Below are 25,116 nucleotides of genomic sequence, written 5' to 3' on the forward strand. Positions count from 1 at the left end.
GCCATGGAAAGATTTGTTCACAAAGGTATTTATCATAGTGTTATGTAGAACAGCTAAATATTTTAAATAAAAGAAATATCTGCCAATTGAAGAATGTTTAAATAAATTATAGGACATATATTGATTATTATGTAGCCAGTTAAAATTTCTTTGTGAAAAGGTTTTTAAATAACATGGGAGAAATGCTCATATGCATAATACAATGAAATAATAGAATATAAAATTGTTTATATAGTATGTAAATTCAATTTTATAGAAAAAAGAAAGGAAAAGTATCCTCATGTAATTGCGTCACATTATGGGTGACTTTTGCTTTCTACTTTTCTTTTTCTTTATTTTTTCTTTTTTCTTGATAGTTTTTGTTTTAATAATTTCTCTCAAGTGTAAACGCTTTTAATGTAGTTTGCATTGCTTTTACATCTGGAAAAATAAAGAATATCCAAGAAATGAAATATAAGTTAATATTAGAGTGTGTTAAATTAGTTTTTACATTCTATTATAATATTCTCATTTTTATTTAGGTAATTTTTACATTTATTCTTTATGCTGTAATGTATTTCAATGTAGCTTATGAGAAGATACTTAGATTACATTGATGATTTATTTAATGTGATTCTGATAATGTTTTTGAAAACCCTTTGAATTTTGGAGATTTACTAGGAGCCTGTATTGTCCCATGGGTCCTTGACACTCTGTTCATTTCATTTTTTAAAATCTTTTTTTTCCCTGTGTTCTTCAGATTGTATATAACTTTTGTTGATCTTTCAGTTCACTGTCCCATTCCTCTGTCTTATCCGTTTCGTTACAGAGCCCATCTATGAATTTTTAAAATTTCAGGTATTGTTCTTTACAGTTCTAAAATTTCCATTTGATTCTTTTTAATAGTTTCTATTATTTTACAGTGAACTTCTATTTTTCTACTCATTTCGAGAGTATACACCATTACCTCATAGAGAAAAGTTTGTTGACTTGAAGAAGCTGAGGCACAAAATAAAACTTTAGAGTTTACATAAGCCAAAGTGAGGACAGCTGCCTAAGAAACATTTCCAAGTTGCCTTGGGAAGTTCTCCACTTAGCCTTTGTTACAAGCAGGATTTTAAAGGAAAAAGGAAACCAGTAGTGGGCTGATAAAGTTGTTTGATAGGAATTCTCATTGGTTGACAGAAATAATATTGATTAGTGATTGGCTATACATTGTTGAACTGTAGGGTATGAGTTACGGTATCTAGCACATGATATTGTTCGGTTAATTTTATGGCTACTTGGTGTCAATTTAGAGCCCACATAGTACATGGCTTCACGAGGTAATTACTTAACTCAGAGTGGAAGTGAGACCGACCGCTGTCACATTTCAGTGCCTATCTGGTCTGATAATTTAAAGAGGCTCATATTCCACAGATAATAAATAAAGTAAGCTTCTCAAGTTATGGTAGCTTCTTTAAGTCTTTGTTGATTCTAATGCCTGGATCATCTCTGGGTTGGTATCTGTTGATTGTATTACATTTTGATAATTGATCAGATTTTTCTGGTTCTTGATATAGCAATCAATTTTAGACCGTGTCTTGAACATTTTGAATAATTTGTTAAGAAACTCTGGATCCTGTTAAATCCTCTGGTTGATTTTCCTCCTTCCTTTCCTCCTTTTCCTCCCCTTCCCTTCCTTCCATTTCCCTCTCCCTCTTCCTTGCCTTCCACTTCCCTGGTCCCTTGCTTCTTCTCCCTCTCCTCTCCCCTTCTGTCTTTCCCCTTCTCTTCTCCCTTCCTTCCCATTCCCAACTCTCCTGCTGTCTCCAGTTAAGTTCAGACCACAGTTTCTGTCTCACTGTCTGTGGGTGGAGGTTCCATTGTCAGCAGTTTTCAAAGTCCTTTCTATGCTTTTTTAAATCTGTTCCTTGCATATGACCCTCAGAGGTTAGTCTGGGACTTTGGTGGTAGTTTATATTAATTATTGTGGTTCAGTTCTCAAAGCTTTTGTTGTGCTTCTTTGGGTATATTTTGAGCATGTACAGCTAGGGAGTGAGCTCAGGATTTGTGTCTTTTCATGTGCAGAATTAGAGAATCCCCATGTCCAGGGCTTCTTCTACAGGGTTACCCCACACACCGTGTCTGGTTTTATCATAACATTTGCCTCCTGTGCTGTTGCACAGTTTCACGTGAATGGATGCACTTTTTTGGCAAAGTGATGAGAGAAATAGCAAAGAAAAAAATAACAGGGGTTCTCCACTCACTGTTTGCACAACGGGTCCTTTTTTGCAGTTTTCTAACCAAAAGGATAGGCTTTTTAGAGTTTTAGGTGCCCACACCACTGCTACCACCAACCTACTCTGGCAGCATAGTTCTCAAACTAGATCTGGTCTTGTCACATGGTTAGAAATGAAAAAAGAAGGGAAAAAGAAAGATAATTCTTTCCACACTCTGCAGTTCACAGGAGCTCCTTTTTCTAGTTTCTGAAAAATGGGATTCTTTTGGAGTTTTTGCTCCCTGTGCCTGCTATTTCATTATCAGATTCATCCTGATGTGGTAAATAAAGGAGAAGAAAGAACAGAAAACTCACTACCACTGACTTTCTTCTCCAATATGCCTCCTGTTATTTACTTTTCAGAGCCCTCAAGTGGTTTTTGTTTTTTGCATTTTTCCTAGAGTTTTAAATTGTTGTCAGTAGGAGAAATATGCTGCAGTGGTACTCCATTATGGGTGGAACTGGAAATCCTACTAGTAACCTATAATGTACTTATCTTCTGGTTTGTTTTATTGTGATCTGTCTTAACTCTTATTGAGAAACCAAGTTAATTTCTGATCTAGGTAGAAAGCAGTTCAGTAAAATAAATAAAACGAATAATCTCATTGTTTACTGTGTATGAAATAAAATACTTTTACTGCCATAGAAATGATTTCAAATCATACCTGTTTAGAATATCTTAGAAAAAAATTAATTTTGTGATTTTTATAACTTTCCAGTAGCTTCTCATTGTAGTTTCAAAATCCAGACTTCCTCCCATTCAAACCATAAGTTCTATGGCCACTTGTTATCCTGTATCCTTATCCTCATCTCGTAGTACTCTGCCTCAAGTCCTTCAGCCACCTTGGCCTTATTTTCTTATCTAAAAGCTGGCTTCTGTAGTAGTGCCTTTGTGCTTTGCATATTGTACACTTTGCCATAGATGTTCAAATGGCTGACTTTTTTCTTGTCATTAGAATCCAAAATCAGATATTACCTTCATCTTCAAAGAGCACCCTCCCACAATCACTGAATGTCACATTATTCTGTTTTATATTTTATTTTATTTTATTTATTTTATTTTTTTGAGGCGGAGTCTCGCTCTGTCGCCCAGGCTGGAGTGCAGTGGCCGGATCTGGATCTCAGCTCACTGCAAGCTCCACCTCCCAGGTTCACGCTATTCTCCTGCCTCAGCCTCCCGAGTAGCTGGGACTACAGGCGCCCACCACCTTGCCCGGCTAGTTTTTTGTGTTTTTTAGTAGAGACGGGGTTTCACCGTGTTAGCCAGGATGGTCTTGATCTCCTGACCTCGTGATCCGCCCGTCTTGGCCTCCCAAAGTGCTGGGATTACAGGCTTGAGCCACCGTGCCCGGCTTGTTTTGTATTTTATTTACAGCTATTACAATTATCTGAAATTGCAGATTTATTTTCTTGTGTTTTCTCCCCCTGCTCCTCCACTTCATTCTGTAATACTATAGTTCACTGTAATACTTCTAGTTCCTACGACTGGAATTATGTGTCTGGCACATAGTAGACACTCAGTAGATGTTCATGGAATGAATGAATGAATGATTCAAATGAGATTTAAATAGCAACAGTCTTGACAGAATGGTAAATTTCCATACTTAAGATGGTCTGATAATGATCTCATCAGTGTTGATAGCTGTTCTATCATTTGTTTTTGCCTTAGGGTACCACAGAGCTTCTTATCCAGTCTGCCTTCATCCACTCTCCTTTTACCTACACCCAACCACAAATTACTTCACCCTGAACTTCAAGTGACCACTTAAAAATGAATCTTTTTGGTGAGACGTGGTGGCTCATGCCTGTAATCCCAGCACTTTGGGAGGCCAAGGCGGGTGTATCACTTGAGGCTAGGAGTCCGAGACCCGCTTGGCCAACATAGCAAAATCCTGTTTCTGCTAAAAATATAAAAATTTGCTGGGCACAGTGGCTTACACCTGTAATCCCAGCTACTTGGGAGGTTGAGGCAGGAGAATTGCTTGAACCCGGGAGGCAGAGATTGCAGTAAGCCGAAAACATGCCATTGCACTCCATCCTGGGTGACAGAGTGAGACTCTGCCTCAAAAAACAAAACCAAACAAAACAAAAAACTATGTTTTTAAGAGACAAGATCTCACTTTGTCACCCAAGCTGGAGTGCAGTCGCTCCATCTCAGCTCATTGCAGCCTAGATCTCCTGGGCTCAAGCAGTGCTCCTGCCCCAGTCCCCTAAGTAGCTGAGACCACAGGTGCACACCACCATGCCCAGCTAATGTTTTGTAAATGTGAGTTTTGCCATGTAGCCCAGGCTGGTCTCGAACTCCTGAGCTCAAGTGATCTGCCCACCTCTGCCTCCCAAAGTGCTAGAATTACAGGCATGAGCCACTGTGCCTGGCCTATGACCCTTCTTTTACTGATTTTTTGTTGGGGATAAAGACCAAAATCCTTAACGTGAACTCCACAGAATCTTGGTATATGCTGATCTCTAGTGGAATGCTCTTTATATTCTTTTTGGTCTGTGACTTATCCACCCCCTCACTCATATGTTATTATAGTAAGGTGTGTAACTAGTTTGTGTAACATTTTTCAAAGGTGTCATTATGCATTGCTTTGGCTGTCCCTCTGCTCTGTTGTGCATTCATCAAACTGAAGTATGTTAGGGATGGATTTTGAGCTTTGGCTTACCAATATAACATCAGCCCTTGAATACTGTAAGTGTTGAACATGTGACTGCTGAAAGAACTGAAAAATCCTGAGAGAATTTATGACAAAAAGTTTGAATTACAAAATACTTTTATTAATTGGGGCCCATTTACAGTTTGTCTAGGTAATGAATAATTTGTTTGAATAAAATGCTTAATAAGTGATAACTACTTTGAATGATATTTTTAATAATCTATAAGGATTTTGTACAATATTGTACATTTCCTAGCAGATTTAAGGGAATAGCCATTATTTTGACATATTTCTAGTTATCAGATTTTAAAAATCACCTTTTTAGTAAATAAAGATGCATTATCATAAAATGATACATACATATCAATTCATGGATTTAAAATTCTTTTCTTTGAAAACTATTTTAGTATAGCAATTCTTTAATGTCATAGCAAAATTTGTAAAATAAGACATTTTTATGTGAATCAAAATATTTTTAGAATTTTTTTATTTGAAGAAATTGGTAAACATTAAAAAATTTTTGATATTTGAGGATTTTAGATTTAAATACTAATCACTAACATTTTATTGTGATTTGTGTTAGTAAATCTTCTATAAGACTAAAGATATTTTTGAGAATATTTACCTTCACTTCTTTATTTAGGCTTTGGAATGTCTTAGTAAAAATGCCCTTTATGCTTTTCAAGTAGATGTTTGTTATATGAACTTCTTCAGATAGCTGTTATTTAAAAGACACAGATAGGATCAGTAACCCTGGTTCACGAATGATAATTTGTATCCTGCATAGAGTCCCAGTGAATTTTTGAGGCACTAAAATGGGACATATCTAATGTTAACATTGAAAGTTACATACTTTGGGTTAACAGATGCCTTTACATTTCATGAAGTCTTGTCCACTAGGTGTTCAGCCAATCTTAAGGGATCTAGCACTGATGGTAATCACCAGTTGAAATGAGTAGTGCCCAAAGGATTCTTTTCTCTAGAAAAAGATGTTTCCTTTTGATTACACTGAAGAAAAAGAATAATTTTGGTAAATATAAATATTCTATAGGTGTTATTTGAAAGACAGTGAAATAGGACTTTGCTAATGTATACACTATTTTATGTAGTAAATAATATGTATTTTATTTTTGTTATATATATTTAGGCACTAATAGATAATTTAGTGTTAGGGTTAGAATTCCCTAAATATCAATTAGATTATTTTTGAAAATAGAATGCTTTTTGTTTTGTTTTGTTGTTTTGAGGAGGGTTTTATTTAAGCTTTTGTTGGACTGTAGTAAGGCTAAAAGTCTCAGCCAAAGTTAAACCAAATTGTTATCTGTATTTTGTTAAGATAAAATTGTAGTGAAGGACAAATTATATAATAATCATGTATTAGTCTGTGCTCACACCTCTATGAAGAAATACCCAAGACTGGTAATTTATAAAAGAAAGAGGTTTAATTGACTCAGTTCTGCATGGCCTGGGAGGCCTCAGGAAACTTACAATTATGGTGGAAGGCAAAGCAAACATGTCCTTCTTCACATGGCGGCAGGAGAGAAAGTGAGTGCCCAGCAAAGGGGGAAGCCCCTTATAAAACCATCAGCTCTTGTGAGGACTTACTATCATGAGAAGAGGATGGGGAAAACCACCCCCATGATTCAATTATCTCCACCTCTTCCTTCCCATGATATGTGAGGATTATGGGAACTACAATTCAAGGTGAGATTTGAGTAGGGAAATAGATAAACCATATCAAGTGTTTTATGGCCTTAATACTATTTCTCCAAGTTTAAAGAAATATTTTCAAATACTCTTTATCAACATATTTACTTCTTAGCAAGCTCTTCTGAAAGGCTACTTTGTTGTTTATGTACTAAGTGGAAATGTGTTTTGTAATTGTCTAAAATGCAACATTAGCATTGCAACTGTTTTTCAAAAAGGTGCTTTTGAGATCCAGGTGGTCTATGGTAGAACCTCAGAGGCCATTAGTAGCGTTCTGCTTAACATGTGGAGCCTGCACCCTCCCCTAATAAAGAGTACATAGTACTGGTCATATTAGGAAAATGTGTGAAGTTGGCATAGCTCAATGCAATCTATTACTATTGCTGGAAAATGAGATCGTAGTTTGTGCCTTATTGTTAGTCATTAGTAAATGAGGACGTATAAGATACCCAATAATTTCCTCAATTAGGGCAAATTAAATTGCCTTCTATAATAAGATAGTCACTTTTAGTACAGTAGAAGCTTATAATGTTAGAATAGGAAAGGCCTGTGTATCATCAGAATAATCTAGGGAACCCTTTAAAGTAGAGTTCTGGGCCTCGCCCACAAATATCTCAATCTCTTTTCTCTCTCTGCCTCCCCTTCCCCCCCTTCTTTCTTTCCACCTTCCTTCCTCTGCCCCCTCTCTCCCATTTCTCCCTCCCTCCCTTCCTCTATCTCTCTCTCTCTTTACCTCCCTCTCTGTCCCTCTCCCCTCCCTCCACCCCACCACACACACACACATGCATACTATGTACCTGTTCCCAGGTGATTTGGATGATCAGATATGATCTGGTACCACCCCATCTTGTAATATATGTAGATGGTACAACCCAGAAATATTAATTTTGCCTTAAAATTCTGTTTTCTTGATTGATTCTGGCCTACTCTCTTATATGTCTGAGACATCAGGTAACTTTATATCCATAGAGTACCTGGAAAAAGGACAGTAATACTAAATAGAAATATTAAGATTTGTGCGTTATTATGTGTTATCTTAGTCTGTTTTGTGTTGTCATAGCAGAATATCACTGACTGGGTAATTCATGAAGAAAATAATTTTATTTCTCACAGTTCCGGAGGCTGGGAAATCTAATATCAAGGTGCCAGCATCTGGTGAGGGCCTTCTTGTTGCATTATCCCATGATGGAAAGCAGAAGGGCAAGATAACGCATGTGAGAGACAGCAAGAGATTGAATTCACAGTATTAAGCTATTTTATAATCAATATTAATTAATTCATAAGTGTAGAGCTCTCCTGACCTAAACACCTCCCACTGGGCCCCATCTCCTAACACTGTTGCATTTTGTATTAAGTTTCCAACATATGCTTTTTGATGGACACATTCAGCCATAGCACATGTTAACTTAAATTGGGTAATTCTACTTGTGATTATCTTTGAAATTAGTCCCTGTTTCCCATTTAGTTGCAGAATCATTAATGAATTCCTCTTATAGCTTGTTTTATCTGTTGGTATATGTGTAATACTATGTACTATCATACATGTTAGTTTTAGTTTATTAATAGATTGACCATGGTTTTAGTTTTTTATCTTTTATCAGTTTCAAGAAACATTTGTATATCTTAAGTTCATGAAATTATATGACTTTATATTTCAAGGCTGTAATTTTATTTAATTTACTATATCCTGCATTCTCTTTAAATATTTTATGTTTGATAAGATCATTGTCAGGAAGGATATTATAAGGGCTACACAAGACTTATATACCATCCTCATATAATTCATAAAGTTTTTGATTCAGTTTTTCAGAAATAATGCTTTTTAATTGCTAAGAAGAAAAAAGTCACAGTATTCAATTATTTAAGTTATGAGCAAGTGTATTTCTCCTTGTGTAGAACTAGTAGCCTTTTATTATTTTTTTCCTCTACTAGAACCAGTATTATACGTACATTGATTAAAATGTTAATAAAAATGAAGGTAACTTTTTTTGAGGACCTACATTGTACTATAAGCACTTCACATACATGTATCTCATTTAATCTTTCTTACCACATTTTGCAGTAGAACCTATTGTCTCCATTTCACAGATGAGGAATCTGAGATATTGAATGGTTAAGTAAGAGAACAAATAAATGGTAGAGTCTTAGCTTTTAATTATGATGCTTTAATGACTCTAGTTCCTGATTTTGTTAAACTGAATGTTAGTTTATTTTACCAATTCAGTAAGGTTAACTCCTGGAAATACTTTAAACAGAGATCATCGACAGTGTATTTGTTCTCTTAAAAGCTAAAAGCACTGTGTATTTATGTAAACCCCACCCTAAAAATTCAAAACCTCTTCCTATCTTTGCAGACTGGCTCTGTGCCACAGTAGTTCTTTAACAAATAGCCGAGCTTGCAGTCCTCATACAGTGATCAGCTTTTAGTGGAAGCTTAGAGTCTTCTCAGTTACTTTCTGATCATGCATATTGCTCTAGGCATGCACATGGCCTTCTACATTTCTCCAGTACACATGAATGCTTTTGAATGTCCTAATTTCCCAAAGAAACCCTCACCAGCTTTTTCTTCCAGACCTTAGGTGGGCTATCTTACATTTCAGTTGCAGTCTTTTGGGGCAGGCATCTGTGAGTGATGTGGTTTGGCTGTGGCCCCACCCATATCTCACCTTGAATTGTCGTTCCCATAATCCCCATGTATCATGGGAGGGACCTGGTGGGAGGTAATTGAATAATGGGGGCAGTTACCCCCATGCTGCTGTTCTTGTGATATTAAATGAGTTCTCACAAAATCTGATGGTTTTATAAGGGGCTCTCCCCCCTTTTGCTTGGCATTTCTCCGTCAGGCTGCCATGTGAAGAAAGACATAATTGCTTCCCCTTCCGTCATGACTGTAAGTTTCCTGAGGCCTCCTGAGCCATGTGGAACTGTGAGTCAATTAAACCTCTTTCCTTTATAAATGACTCAGTCTTGGGTAGGCCTTTATAGCAACGTGATAATGCACTAATACAGTAAATTGGTACCACAGAGATTGGCGTGCTGCTATAAGGATACCCAAAAACGTGGAAGCGACTTTGGAACTGGGTGATAGCCACAGGTGTTTTGAGGGCTCAGAAGAAGACAGGAAAATGTGGGAAAGTTTGGAATTTCCTAGAGACTTGGAGGGCTCAGAAGATAGGAAGATGTGGGATAGTTTGGAACTTGAGATTTGTTGAATGGCTTTGACCAAAATGCTGATAGTGATATGGACAATGAAGTCCAGGCTGAGGTTGTCTCAGATGGAAATGAGGAACTTGTGGGGAACTGGAATAAAGTTAACTCTTGCTATGCAAAGAGACTGGAGGCATTTTGCCCCTGCCCTGGTGATCGGTGAAACTTTGAACTTGAGAGAGATGATGTAGGGTATTTGGTGGAAGAAATTTCTAAGCAACAAAGCATTCAAAAGGAAGCAGAGTATAAGAGTTTGGAAAATTTGCAGGATGACAATGTAGTAGGGGGAAAAAAATTTCTGGGGAGAATTACAAGCCCACTGCAGAAATTTGCAGAAGTAACGGGGAGTGGAATGTTAATCACTAAGACAATGGGGAAAATGTCTCCAGGGCATGTTAGAGACCTTCACCACAGCCCCTTCCATCACAGGCCTGAAGGCCTAGGAGGGAAAAGTGGTTTTGTGGACTGGGCCCAGGGCCCCCCAGCTCTATGCAACCTCAGGACATGGTGCCCTGGATCCTAGCTGCTTCAGCTCCAGCTGTAACTGAAAGAATCCAATGTACAGCTTGGGCTGTTGCTTCAGAAGGTACAAGCTGCAAGCCTTGGCAGCTTTCACATTGTGTTGGGTCTGCGGGTGTGCAGAAGACAATAATTGATGTTTGGGAATCTCTGCCCTAGATTTCAGATGATATATGGAAACACCTGGATGTCCAGGCAGAAGTCTGCTGTAGGGGCAGGGCCTTCATGGAGAACCTCTGCTACGGCAGTGCAGAAGGGAAATGTGGGGTTGGAGTCCCCACTGGGGCATTGTCTAGTGGAGCTGTGAGAAGAGGGCCACTGTTCTCCAGACCCCAGAATGGTGAATTCACTGACAGCTTGCACTGTGCACCTGGTAAAGCCACAGACACTCAACGCCAGCTGTGAAGGCAGCCAGGAGGGGAGCTGTACCCTGCAAAGCCACAGAGGCAGAGCTACCCAAGGCTGTGGGAGCCTACCTCTTGTATCAGTGTGACATAGATGTGAGACATGGAGTCAAAGTAGATCATTTTGGTACTTAACGGTTTAATTAGTGCCTGTTGGATTTTGGACTTGCATGGGGCTTGTAGCCCCTTTGTTTTGGTCAGTTTCTCTATATTTGGAGTAGTGTATTGCTCAATGCCTGTACCCCCATTGTATCTATGAAGTAGCTAATTTGCTTTTGATTTTGCAGGCGCATAGGGGAAGGGACTTGCCTTGTCTCAGATAAGACCTTGACTTAGACTTTTGGGTTAATGCTGGAATGAGTTAAGACTTTGGGGGACTGTTGGGAAGGTATGACTGTGTTTTGAATTATAAAGACATTAGATTTGGGAGGGTTTGGGGCACAATGGTATGGTTGGGCCATGCCTCCACCCAAATCTCATATTGAAATGTAGGTCTATAATCCCCAGGTGTTATGGGAGAGACCCAGTGGGAGGTAATTGAATCATGAGGGCAGTTACCCCCATGCTGCTGTTCTCGTGATAGTGAGTGAGTTCTCACAAGATCTGATGGTTTTATAAGGGGCTTTTCCCTGTTTTGCCTGTACTTCTCCTTCATGCCATCATATGAGGTAGGACATGTTTGTTTCCCGTTTTGCTATGATTATAAGTTTCCTGAGGCCTTCCCAGCCATGTGGCACTGCGAGTCAATTAAACTTCGTTCCTTTGTAAGTTACCCAGTCTCAGGCTGTGCTTTATAGCAACATGAGAATGGACTATATATTGGGTTTTTAGTTTGGCTTGTTGTGTATTCTATTGATCTCCTCTGCCTGAACAGAGAAAGGCACCTCGTGTCATCTTTCAGGTGGCCCTTACACAGGGTAGAACATACATGCACAACAATTTGCAAACATGGTCACCTCTTCCCTTCGAGAACCAAGTACCAGACTCCCACCCTGGGAAAGTAGCTACCCGCTTCCAGACTGCTACAGTGCCAGGGAGGGGGTGGGGCAATGGCAAGTGTAAAAAGCACAGAATTTTTAAGTTGCCTTTTTTCTTGATTCAGTGTTCATTTTGCTTTGGAAAATGTTTGACTGTTTATTGCAGCTTTTACAAAGTTCTAAAAGTTACTTTTTGTTTTTCAGTGTTTCTGTAGGAGAATATGTACTACTTGGAGTTTCAAACTCTGCCATCTTGCTGATGTCATGCTGCTTTCTGTCTTTTGTTTTTAAGAATTCTATTAAAGGTTTAATAGGAACCTTTGATAACAAAACATCCTTTTCTCAAATTAAAATGGTCCACTTGAAAATGTATTTTATTTAAGACTTCTTATGAATTTTTATTTTACATCTGAGTTTTCATTATCTATAATACTTATTTTAAGACATTATTTAGATAACTAAATATGGCTATTAAATCATTAGCATGTAAATACATTAACAATAATAAAGAAAATTGAAAATTACACAATTCATGAATTTTTTTCTGTATTGATTTCAGCACTGGCTCATAGATCTAATGAGTGGTCCTGGATTTTTAGCATAAATAGTTAGCTTGGGGTGGCTGATGGTTTGCCTGATTTCACAAATGATGTGGCTACTTTATGGATAATGCTGAGTCATTATCTTTGCTTTCACTGTGTGCCAATACATGAATATACTTTATTCATAGATTTTTAAAAATCATTTATTTTTTTTAAAGGATTTTAAATTTAACTAAAACATTTCATTGCTATATACTAATTCCTTTAAAAGGCACAAAGGCTTTCAGGTCTTTACAGTAAACTCATAGCTTTGTTTTCATTTTGAACCAAGTCTTTTTTCCCATTTTACTATTAAATACCCCAGACTCTGTATGTTGACAGTTCTCTAATGATTCAAAGATAAAACCTTTTCTTTATTATGTAATACTTTTTAGAATTCATACCTAGTGTGATGTGATATTCTAAAACTTGATGTTTTCACATGTAAACTGAAGACATTTGAGTAGGCGTGATTATTTATAGTGTTATTCTGGCTGTTTTTAACTTAACCTAGTTTAAAAATCTCTGGTTCTCTCTTCATGAACTAGATGTTTGTGTATTAAAAAATACTACAGAAATCGATTGTAAACCTCCCTTTAGAAATATTTCAACAGTGCACAGATGGAACCAAAAATGCCCTTTGCTAAACATGACCTCAGTTAAAGCCAAAAGGGAGTCTGAAATTCCATTCACTCTGTTTTGAAATTTAAGTCACAGTTATACTTTGTGGCTTAATAAGTTAGATACACATGTTAGAAATTACTATTAGGCAATATTGTGCACTTTCTTATAATTTAAACCAATGTAACTGTCAGCATATTTTTGCAAATCAATTTATTTTAATTGTGAATATTATGAACCCATTAGGAAAGTTGCATACCAATTAATGAGAAATGAATGTTGTATAAATTTCAAATGTATGGTCACAAGTAATTGATGAATTGTTCTTATAGATATATGTTGTACAATGTTTTAAATATATAGTAACACATATGTTATTTATTGTATATACTTCGTGCATGTATTCAAAATATACTCAATAAAGACATCTAGATTCTTTTACTGATTACATTAGATATTGAAATATCTTTAAAGTTACAACTGTATTCTAAAAGTTGCTTATTAGTTAAATTACTTTTCAGGTAAGTAAAAGGAAGTCTATTATCTTAAAGCACATTTTAGATATTTGTGCTATTTGACCATTTAATAGTCTTTGTGTAAGATTACATTAATATTGTATTTGTGTGTGTGTGTGTGTGTGTGTGTGTGTATGTGTGTGTATGATGCATCTTTGTTACAGTTATGGCTACCTGACAACTTAGTTCAAGAATCAGAATAGCAAGTAAAAACATCATAGTAAACTCTCTTGCACCCTCTGTTGTTGTTTTTGGGAAATGCTACATATACGTTCCCATGATTGTATTGTCATTTCATTTACTTTAATCTCTTATAAAATTAATACTTATTTTATTATACTTACCTGCAAATTAGATTCAGTAGTAAAGTAACACTTGTTTATTTCCAAAACTGGCAGAAGTTGTTTTCTGGTGTTAGAGATATGTTTTTTAATCATATTGTATCTTAAATGAAAAATGAGCCTTTCTGTTTGTCTTTGATTTCTCCTAGTTACCGGTAGTAAGCCTTTCCAAATGTTTCACACCAAGTAAAATCTCTACAGGATGTAGCACATTGTATACACAATTTTACAGAATTACAGATTCTGTCTGTTCTTTTGTAAACCTTTCGATAGTCAAACAGTTTCCTTCCAAAATAAGAGTCTGAGATCGTCCATACTAAAATTAAGAATTTATAACTGTAAGGAACAGATGTTTTCATAAACATTTGCTATAATTAATTTCAACTAGAGGATTGAGGGAACAAAGCATTTTTCCCGCTTCAAAACTTTATTGCCTTTTCCCCATATAGCCAACTCGGAAATCTTTTATCTAATATTGTTAGTGAAACAATTGTACTCCTTATTTGGTATGTTTTTGAGAAAGAAAAACTGCTTTTTTTTCCCCATTACCATTTTTTTGCACCTTGAAAGTTATATTTAATGTGATATTTTCTTTCGGAAACAGTTATAAATTAAAGAAAACCTTTATAATGTGAAAAAACCTGGTTGTTTATGAAGCCAAAAGTCTCTTAATTATTTGAAGGATTTTATATTTGATCTGATAAACATCAGCTTAAAGGAAGAACTATTCTATTGGTGTTATTTTTCATGTTTAATCATAATCTTAATTTTAAGGAGAAAGAAGCTCATATTTTAAATGTATAATATAGTACTTATTCTATGCTGATTATGGAATGTTTCACAGGAAATGTCTGCAAGCTGTTAAATAACATGTGTTGTAGGAAATTTTCATTTAGCAAGATAGAGACTAATTTTCCTTACATCTTTTTAGTTTATTATAATGTTATTAATTTTTAAAAGAAAATGAAGGGTGTTGTATGAGTAATATTACCATACCCATATTTTCAAAGAATTAGCAACATATACCTAGCTAGGTTAATTTTAAACATTTATATGTTTTTGGATTATTTTCTTCTATAAATTGTCACCATTTTTAAGTGTTCTAATCCTTTTTAGGATTTTTTGTTTTTTCAAAAAACAAAATAAACTGGAACAGTATTTTGAAAAAAGAGTAGACTTGAAAGTTTAATAAGCAGGCTCAGTCCGCTTCTCCTGAACACTGGCACAAGCTGCACATATCTCACCAGACTCTCAAAAAAGAACCAGTGTTCTTTACTATCTGTCAACTATAAAATGTGTAAAGAAAGATAGGTAGCTATCATTAAAATTACATTTCAGCATTCAGTAACCATTTAATGAGTAGCATAATTATATAAGTATAGTACCTAAGATCCTGTACTCAATAATTAAAAATAATCTCATCTTTAAAGTGGAAGCTCTGTAATTACTGTTTGACTTATCCACGACCACTGTGATGATTTCCTGTTGCACCTTCAGTTGTTCAAAGTATATTAAAAGTATAAAATTGGATAACTCATTGTTATATTATGCTGTAAATATTATAAAAATGGAATATGACCTGATGTTTGAAAGTTACATTATATGAATTAGGAGTATAAAATGTAATCATATTCTAAACTTTTAATTTCTTTTGAAAAACAAATAACATTTTTAATAGTTGCATACTATGGTTTCATAAAAGCTGTACTTTGAACTGTATATTTTAAAAAATTGAACCATTAAATTTCAGTCAATAAGAATATATAACATTGGGGCATTGGTAAGCATTTTTTCCAACTTTAGTTCATTTACTTTTATTCTATAGTCTTTAAATTGATATGTATAATTTGTTCTAAATTTGATTGTATGAATATGACAGATTTTTGGGTAAAAATTTTTTCTCTCAATGTTTGATATTATAGGAGACAAATACCTTTTGATGTTGTTCCTTTTTCATGTTGTAAATTGCCAAACTTTTGACAGTTGAAACCTAAAGTTAACAGTTAAAGTTTTGTAAAGAATATTAAGTAAGACGTATTAAAAGCTCATTAATTAATCACTACCTCTGAAGTTGGCTTTTTATTTTACCTCTGTTTACTAAATTCCTAGAGTGTCAAACAAGGACCTGGAAAATCATCCAGGTGGGCTCTCTGCCTGCTCTCTTTTGACAGTACCACTGATCAGGGTGGGTGACTTGGTCATTAACAAAAAATTGCCTTTCTGTATACTGGTTTATAATTTTAGTTTTGTCTGTGATTCATAAGAAGAAAATGTTTGTACTGTGCTTCATTTGTTCCTGATAGCACTTACTTTGGTACTGTTACTATCCAGTCTAGGATTGACATTGGTTTATATTTTGAAATCAAAATGAATTTTTTACCTAAAAAGCTTTGAGTACAAAAGATAATTTGGGGAAGGGGGAGAGGATATATGCTTTTTGGCTAATATGTTGCATTTAGCTTTCACACAGTTTTTCAACTGAAATACTCAGTTTATCTCCATTATTTCAGTGTTGTAATTTTTTTCTCCAGGAGATTCAAATAAAAATGGAAGAAGAACAAGTTCTACTTTAGACTCTGAAGGGACTTTTAATTCCTATAGGTAGGTGATGAATACATGTATATAAATACACATACACATATAATATTACAAGATAATGTATAAGATATATAATTATATAGGGTTTTGATCTAGAATAGTAAGGAAACACTATTTGTGCTTTAACAAGGTGACCAATGTGAACAATATTGTGTTAATGTTATTTTCTGCAATTAATAAGTTACAGAAAAATATAATGTTGTAAATTTTTGAGTAAATGCACTTACTGCAGTATCTGTTGTTAGCCAATAGTAGGGTAATTGGAATGTATGCACATGTAGTATTCAGTTTCATTATAATCCATTTTTGTTTTTCCAGTATATCTGTTACATTACTAAAGCTTCCTTTTAATTTTCCTGCTAAAATATAGTACCACTCATGAGCGCCTAAGAGAGCTTAAAATGTAGTTCATGGTTGAATTAAGTGCTGTTTGCTAATATTCTGTTTAAGTTCTTCAGTAAACAGGGCTATTACTTCTGAATTAGTAATTTTTTTAAAAGGATACATGTATTTTACCTAATCCTTTCTTAATATTCTCCTCATAACTTGAATTTTGCTTCAGTAAATGTTTATGAAATTTGTACCTTATATCTGGAAACTGAAGAACAAGAAAGATTAAAGTATTTTCAGTAATACTTGAAAATTTATATACAGAGCCAAAGTGGTGTAAGAAATTGGTTATTTTCTTTTAGGAAAAAAGTGCAAATTCAATAATGATACATTTTAACGTTATAGATGGCAATGCAGATTCTTGAAGAAACAATTTAATTGGCCAACATTGTCCTTATGGTTAATTACTTCTGATACTTGTGTAACAACACTATAAAATATATGCAAGAACCACTGTATATTTGAAAACTAATTTGAATATTAAACTGTCTCCTTTTCTATAATAAATATGGAACTTATGCTTAGTTTATATTTTTATTTGTATACATATTATATAGTCTTAATTGGAACTGTGTCATTTATTTCTTCAGATTTCAGGCAGGCTTTTAACATCTAGAGTCAGACCTTTTATACAGGAGGAACTAGACAAAAATGTAGTAAATGAAACAAGTTTTTACAATTTGTTTATGAATTTCAGAAATGAGATGGTAATTGAAACAGTTGATATCTTTATTTTATACCAGTTGGGGTCTGTATAAATGATCAGTTGTTCAAGTGTCACAGATACCACAAAAGGCTTATGTTCCATGGTGTTCTAGAAGGGTATTATCACAGCAGTAAAACTCATACGTTGTTGTTAAATTTTCACTATATCCATCCTGCCTTATAAATACTGGAATTGTCCAAATGCTTTCTGAGTCCTGAAGCATAATACAAAGCTTGTATTTGACATACTAAACAATAAGTAGAATCTCCTATTTGAGTGTGTCACAGCTGATTGTAACAATAACCAAAAAAGTAAATGTGAAAGATAGTTAAATAAATATTAGGATTTGACATGTAACAGAGGAATCTTAAGATGGTAATATATGAAATCTGTGATGGTAATTTATTAGGTATAAATACAATTAAATATAAATGAGACAAAAAGAAAAACTAATGTATTTCAAAAGAAGGAAAATCCCATTAAATGTGTATAAATTCTGTTGTTGAATTATATTTTATAATTACATTTGTATTTTAGCCAATTACAGTAAATAGCAGATATAATATGAAGTTAAGAGAAATGTTTTCATTTCATTCATTTCATAAGAGAAATGAAAACATTTCTCCTAACTTTATATTAAGTGAAGGTATAATATTATCTTGGATGTTTTTTTGTTCTTGAATAAAGTATCTTAGTATTATTAAATGATAATTGTATTTTGAAAAGTAACTCCTAGTGTAGCTTTGCACAATAAATACTAATGTTGTTAACTAAATATTTTTAATCAATGTCTGTCATTGTTTAAAAATGATAAGCATTGATTAAAAATCAATGTTGTAATGTTAGAATATTAATTTATTGTTGTAATTAAAAAGATAAAAAGCTCAAGTAATACAGTCTGTAAAAATGTGCTTTTAATAGTTGGCAGGCCAGTGCTGCTGTTAAATACTGCTATAGTATTTAAGGTGTGAAGTGAATATTTTTCTACTTAGTAGGCAATAGCTCTTATAATGAGCTTACTTGTGGATTTGACAGTTGGGTTGTAGAATTCATAGAAGCACAGCTCTGTGGTATAGCTTCAATTAAGGTTAACTGACAAAATCTAGGAATTGTTGCAGAATCACATTAAAATGGCAATAGAATTTTCAGTAAAATTTACTTTTGAAAACAAAAATTCTTTTTTGTTGCCATTATAGCTCTTTAAGCTAACTAGAAATAGGTTATTAGAAAAACGTAAATGTTGCAACCCTCAGATGTCGTTTTGCATGACAGTTCTACCTTTGTATTATTTAAACCGCCTCTGAAATCCTAGCCTTTCTTCACAATTAGACAACGCAGGCCTTAAACCTGTCACCAACATACTCATAGTTTATATATACTTGTGTCAAAGATGTACTTTAGTTTCTTATCTATAAAATGGGCATTATAATGCCTAACCTGTTTCCTTCCCGCAACTGTTTTAAAAACTCGGGTTAAAACGTATAAAATAAAGGCCTTTTGAAAATCTAAATGGGAAGTCATAGTATTAATTCTTTTGTGCTCACTTCAGGTAAATGGGTAACTTTGTTTCCTGTATTCACCAACAGACACATGTATCCTTTAACATATGTTGAGATTTTAATAACTTTTGAATTCAGTCTTGAATTGGACACTGAAATTTATATTCTTTCCACTGTTTGTATTATTATCATATTAGATTATGAGTTTCAAGAGGGCATAGGGGTTTTCTTTGTTTGTTTTTTGAGACAGGGTCTCACTCTGTCACCCAGGCTGGAGTACAGTGACACTACCTTGGCTCACTACAGCCTCAACCACCTGGCCTCAAGCAATCCTCCCACCTCTCAGCCTCCTGAGTTGCTGGGACTACAGGCGTGTGCCACTACATCTGGGTAATTTTTGTGTTTTTTGTAGAGATGGGGTTTCATCATGTTGCCCAGGGTGGTCTCAAACTCCTGGGCTCAAGAAATCTGCCTGCCTTGGTCTCCCAAAGTGTTGGGATTACAGGTGTGAGCCACTGCACCTGGTCTGTTTTTTGAAACAATGTTTAAACATAGTGTGCTGGTTCAGATCCTGATTGTAAATACTCTGAATACTTTGGACAAGTCTTACCCTCAGTTTCTTCACCTTTGAAGTGAAGATGATAAAATACAGTTGATATGAGGAGTTTAATCAGATAATGGCATATGGTAAATGTTGAATAAATATTACTTTTTTGTTCCAGACAATGTCATCATCGTTGTCATCACTAACCTTTTGGTGTTATAGAAATTGTTACGGTGATCTAATATACCAAAAGGAAGAGAAAAAATATATTTTACAAGAAAATAAATTTTTTGTCTGTTAGCAGAAAGAGTGCTTAAGAACAAGCTTAACCTGAAATTTGACACTCTCAATCTCTGACACATATTTCAGGTTACCTTTGAATAACAAATTTGAACACCTAGTAAAGATGAAAGGAAGATATTTTACTATAAATTCAGAGATGATATCTGGAACTTTGACAAATAAATTTTAAAATTTAAAATGAATGGATTGTAACTACAGCTTTATGTGCCTAATAATCATAGACTTTTTTTTTTTTTTAATAAACTGGGATGTTTACTTTGGATTTGTGTCTTCTTTTGATCTTGCTTCATGGATTCAGATAGAGTACAGCTGCATTTAACTCCTAAGGCACCAGTACAATTATTATATGATGCTTGAGTAATAGTCCAGATACTGTTTTGGAAACTTTGGTTAAAATTTGATTGTATATCTCTGAACTAATTTGCAGATGATGCATTAAAATGGAAAGTTTATGAGACTTGAGAAGACATTGTTGGTTTTGTGAAATATATCTTGTACTTTTTAAAGACCAATCTTAATGTTGTCTGCCAAATTATATGAGCTTTCTCTGTTTCTTATTTAACCATTAAAACTGAGAGAAGAACATTAATGGGTATGAAAGAAGAAAAGTTGTTTCCTGATTATCAGTTTGCTGATGTTTAACTTAGTGACTGTAGCACAGGCCACTCCTCTTCTCCTCTTCTCCTCTTCCCAAGGGCAGCTGACCTTCTCCTCGCCAAAAGAAGCAAGCCCCTTGCCAGCACATATGACTACAGACTATTACATTAATCTGTTTAGCTGTAGTACCAGCTGCTTGCATGTTTTTAATTATCTTATTAGATGGTATAACAGTGACCTATGAAATAATTTGAAGGTGAACATTTAAAAACTTTTGTTTTATTACCCTATGTTTCTAAATATCTTTTTGATCAAATTATAACTTTCCTTAAAAGTTGACAGGAAATCTTTGTCATTTTTGAGTCAATGTTATGCTTTTTTTTTTTTTTCCAAAGTATAATGTCTTAATTCCCAATATAGGAAATAACTTATTTGTTGCCTCATTTATTGATAAGCCTTTTGTGTTTCTATAGCCAAAAATCTGCAGTAAACTTGGCTTAATAGTCAATTTAGTTAGAGAAAACTCAGACCAGTTTATTTAGCATTCTCAGGGAAACTCAAAATATTGCTTAATTTTTGTACCTCATCTTAGTTTTGTGTAAATGGCAGAGGATAGAATATAAATCATTGTAGATTATTTTAAATGTGTACATTATAGTTAACCCTAATTTTCAAGATTCTGTATAAACCGTAGTAAATCATCTAGTTTACTCAATATATTTTTCAACTTAATTTCACATGACATTATATTTTCCAAAGCTGTACTCTTAAGAAAAATGTACACTCTTTTTCATCTTGACAATTAGATACTTTAAAAATAATCATTTGTAAATGCAATGCTGACTTCCAGAGACAGTGCAAAATTGTAAACACCGATGATACTCAGTTAGAAGTCGTAGCCAATAAACTGAAGATTATAATAATTTAGTTAGGAGCTTTGGTGTTTGAATCAAAAAACGAAAGTTACTTGAATGCTAAAAAGATACACAGATACTTCTGTGTATGTTTTTAGTTAATAAATCCTACACCTGGGCTAGTGGAGTGACTTGAGACTTAAAAAATTTATAGACTGGAATAAAGTATTTATTTTTTTTTAAGAAAACATTTATACTTTTGGCTTATTTTTTTCCTCTAACAAAATATTGTATTTCATATTTGAAAAGAGCTTTTATTGAAGAAATAAAGGGAACTTTATATGTGTATATAGTTTTGTTGTTGTTTGTTTTATTCCTTTTAAGGAGAGAAAAGACACTTGGCTCTTAAGCAATGGTGTTCGAATTTCTTGATATTTATCAGAGCTTCCAAAGTTGCCTCCCTTTCTCAATATAATATGTTCTATATCTAGCTCACCGAGTCAAAGGCTGTTCAAATTGGTAAAAAGTTTGTAAAAAGTTAAAGTCGATATTGCCTTTTAAATCTAAAAGTTGTCTTTTCCTGCCTAAGAAAAAGTACATTAATTTGAATTTTCTTGAATCATTAAGTAAATTTGAAAAATTAGGCTTCAAATTTTAGCACAAAATTTGCATGTATCTTATTTGCATATAATCAATAATTTTGTATGCATCTTATTTGCATATAATCAATCAGTAAATTTGAAAAATTAGGCTTCAAGTTTTAGCACAAAGATTTGTACTTATTTGCATATAATAAATAATTTTGGAGGATGCGGGAAATATCTTTTCATCATTTACATTTATTTTTAGTATAGTACCTTTTACATTTGTATGTGAGAGAATTATATATCTCATAGAAATAACGAAACAGTGATTCAGTAGAAAGGAGATAATAGGGCAGAAGCCTACTTTGGCAGCAAGATTTAAAATTCAGAAATCTGGGTTCTAGTCACACCCTTAGAGTGGTATAATTTTGTTAATCATGTTATTTTTGAGAATATTGGCTTATTGGACGAGAGCAGGTGCAGTGGCTCACCCCTGTAATCTTAGCACTTTTGGAGGCTGAGGTGGGTGGATCACTTGAGGTCAGCTGTTCAAGAGCAGCCTGGCCAATAAGGCGAAACCCTGTCTCTACTGAAAATACCAAAAAAAAAAAAAAAAAAAAAGGTAACGAAATTAGCCAGTGTAGTGGTGAATGCCTGTAATCCCAGCTATTCGGGAGGCTGAAGCACAAGAATCACTTGAACCTGGGAGGTGGAGGTTGTAGGGAGCCAAGATCACACCATTGCACTGCAGCCTGGGTGACAGAGTGAGACTGTCTCACAAAAAAAATAAATAAATAAAAACAGAATATTGGTTCAATCAATTTGTTTGCTAGAAGTAATATGAAAGGTGATAGAGACCAATCTGAATCTACCATCCCTCTTTCCCACCACTCAGTCCTCTTAAGTTTCTAAGGCCTTGCCATTTTAATTATTTTTCAGGGTTTCGTAGCTTAATAAATAGAAGAGGAGGAAGGAAGGCCTAGAATTAATGCTCCTTCATTCCATGAGCCTTACTTTTCTGATTTTGTTGTATTGCCTGTATATTGTGGAGGATCTGTATAATGTTAAGATGTTCTTAAGAACATATTTGTTCTTGATTTGTTCATGATTTAGGGAATCAATTTGGAAAAAACGCACAGAAATAAGACACACTAAAGTCTAGATCTTAACTCTACCACTGTAACCTTAGGCAAGGTAATTAACCTCTCTGATTCTTAATTACCTCATCTGTAAAACTGAAATGTTAACATCTGTATCATTGAGTTGTGGAGAGCGTACCTGTAAAATGTGTAAAGTACTTGGCCCTTGTCATCAAAACATAGTAGGTAACTGCTGTTAGTTTTTTCACCTTTCCTTACCCTCTGTCTTTTCTAAAATTTCTTTTAAGTTGTAATTAACTCTACTACCTGACAAAGTTGGCCCTTGCCTCAGGAAAGTTAAAAAAATTTTTTTTTCTAGTTCTAACGTGGCAATAAATGAGTATTTAAAGAATCAGATGAATCTATAGTTATCTATAGGTTATATAGGAGGAACTTTTGTATAATCGCTTCTTATATTTAATCTCATCGAATTTTGCATCTTGTTTGTGCTTATATTTGTTCAAGAAGCATCACGACCTTTACAGTTAAATGATCACTTCAGAGAGCACAAAATGTATAGCCTTTTCATTTTTCAGAAATCAGTCATAGTATTACCTTTTGTTCTTATCTCCATAATGGAGGCTCTTTTGAGTAAAGAAAAATCGCATTTGAATGATGAATACATCTTCTTGAAGTAACTTATTATTTTTATGATAGTATCTGTGCTTCTTTATAATATGCAATCTCTCTGAACTAATTTATTGATTACTGACGGCTTTGAAAAAATGTTACCCTCTATTTTGAAAAATCAACTGATTTGTTTGCATTTACAGCCCTAATTATCAACCCACACTGGCTTGAGCATACATGTTACAGTTTGAGTTCTTTTCCTTTAGAAACCCCTTCAAGCCCTTTTTGTTATCTGTTGCCAGGCTTTAGGGGAATTTTTTTTTCATGTTTGTTTATTTACATAGTCAGCTGAAAGCCTGATCATCCAAGGCTGTGTAAATGTTTATCTTTGAAAAGACAGGCATACATTTGAAATGTGAGGATAAGCTGCTCTGAGTCAATCAATACTGAGAGTCCTTTCCCCTGGACACACTTCTGTTTCCTGCTGGTGTTCCCAGTTGAAATGCCTTGCTGTCAGTCCTATGGATCACTGTTTGTAATATATACTTCGGATATATTGTTGAAATATACAAAGTCAATTAAATATTTGCTCAATACTGAAGTATGAGGAAATAATGCATAGAATTAGGGTTCAAAAATATAGTTAAAAATTTGAGAAAATGCATAGAATTAAGGTTCGTAAGTGGAGGGTTAATTTTTTTTAAAAAAATTTACCAATATCTTGCTTATTTATTTATGCATTGGTCTGCTTTATAGTCCCAGGTAGCTCTATATAATACTTAATTTCTGAATGTGTATTTCTTGGACAATTTGACTCAAATAAATGATTTAAGGGAGAAATTTCTACAGAATATTTAGGAGTCAATATTTAACATTTTTTTTTTATATCAGATCGTGTTGTCTTTTGATGCAAAGTTGTAGTGGTTAATAATTCTGTTTCCCCATTTTATTTTTAATCCAGAGCTTTTTCACAAGTGCTTTTTCAACATTTGTTTGTATCTTTTTTGTTGTTGTTCAAGGGAGCTAACTTATCTTCTATCATTATGTATATCTTTGTTATACTCCCAATATAGACAAACCAGTGTGCTAAACCTTTAAGACCCAAAGAGGAATTAAACACAGACCCTGCCCTTGGGGCACTTATGATGTAGCAGGGAGACAAACATGGAAACAACTAACATAGATGATGACTGGTATTGTAATGGAGGCATTTATCAAGAACTAGGGGAAGGCCAGGCACAGGAGCTTACACCAGTAATCCCAACAGGCTGAGTGGGGAGGATCTCTTGAGCTGAGGAGTTGAAGACCAGCCTGGGCAAAAAGCAAGACCTCATCTCTACAAACAGACAAATAAATAAATAAATAAAATAATTAATTAAATTTTTAAAAATTAGCCAGGCATGGTGGCACTTGCCTCTAGTCCCACCTACTCAGGAGGCTCAGGTGGGACAATCACTTGAGCCTAGGAGGTTGAGGCTGCAGTGAGCTGTGATCATGCCACTGCACTCCAGCTTTGGTGACAGAGCAAGACCCTGTCTCAAGACAAAAAACAAAAAGCAGAACC

At 34.4% G+C, this 25,116-nt stretch overlaps 1 protein-coding gene across 8 annotated transcripts in view; it reads left to right on the forward strand.

Moving 5' to 3' along the window:
- Window positions 1-25,116, forward strand: part of TBC1D5 (TBC1 domain family member 5) — a 578,111-nt gene that overhangs the window by 281,481 nt on the left and 271,514 nt on the right. For all 8 annotated transcript variants that reach the window (XM_030933427.1, XM_030933431.1, XM_030933430.1 and 5 more), the window contains one exon: window positions 16,300-16,369. In XM_030933427.1, the coding sequence (XP_030789287.1) occupies window positions 16,300-16,369 (70 nt within the window). The remainder of the gene's footprint in view (window positions 1-16,299; window positions 16,370-25,116) is intronic.

This window comes from Rhinopithecus roxellana, chromosome 1 (genome assembly GCF_007565055.1).
Source record: "Rhinopithecus roxellana isolate Shanxi Qingling chromosome 1, ASM756505v1, whole genome shotgun sequence".
In the NCBI taxonomy this organism is placed as follows: domain Eukaryota; kingdom Metazoa; phylum Chordata; class Mammalia; order Primates; family Cercopithecidae; genus Rhinopithecus; species Rhinopithecus roxellana.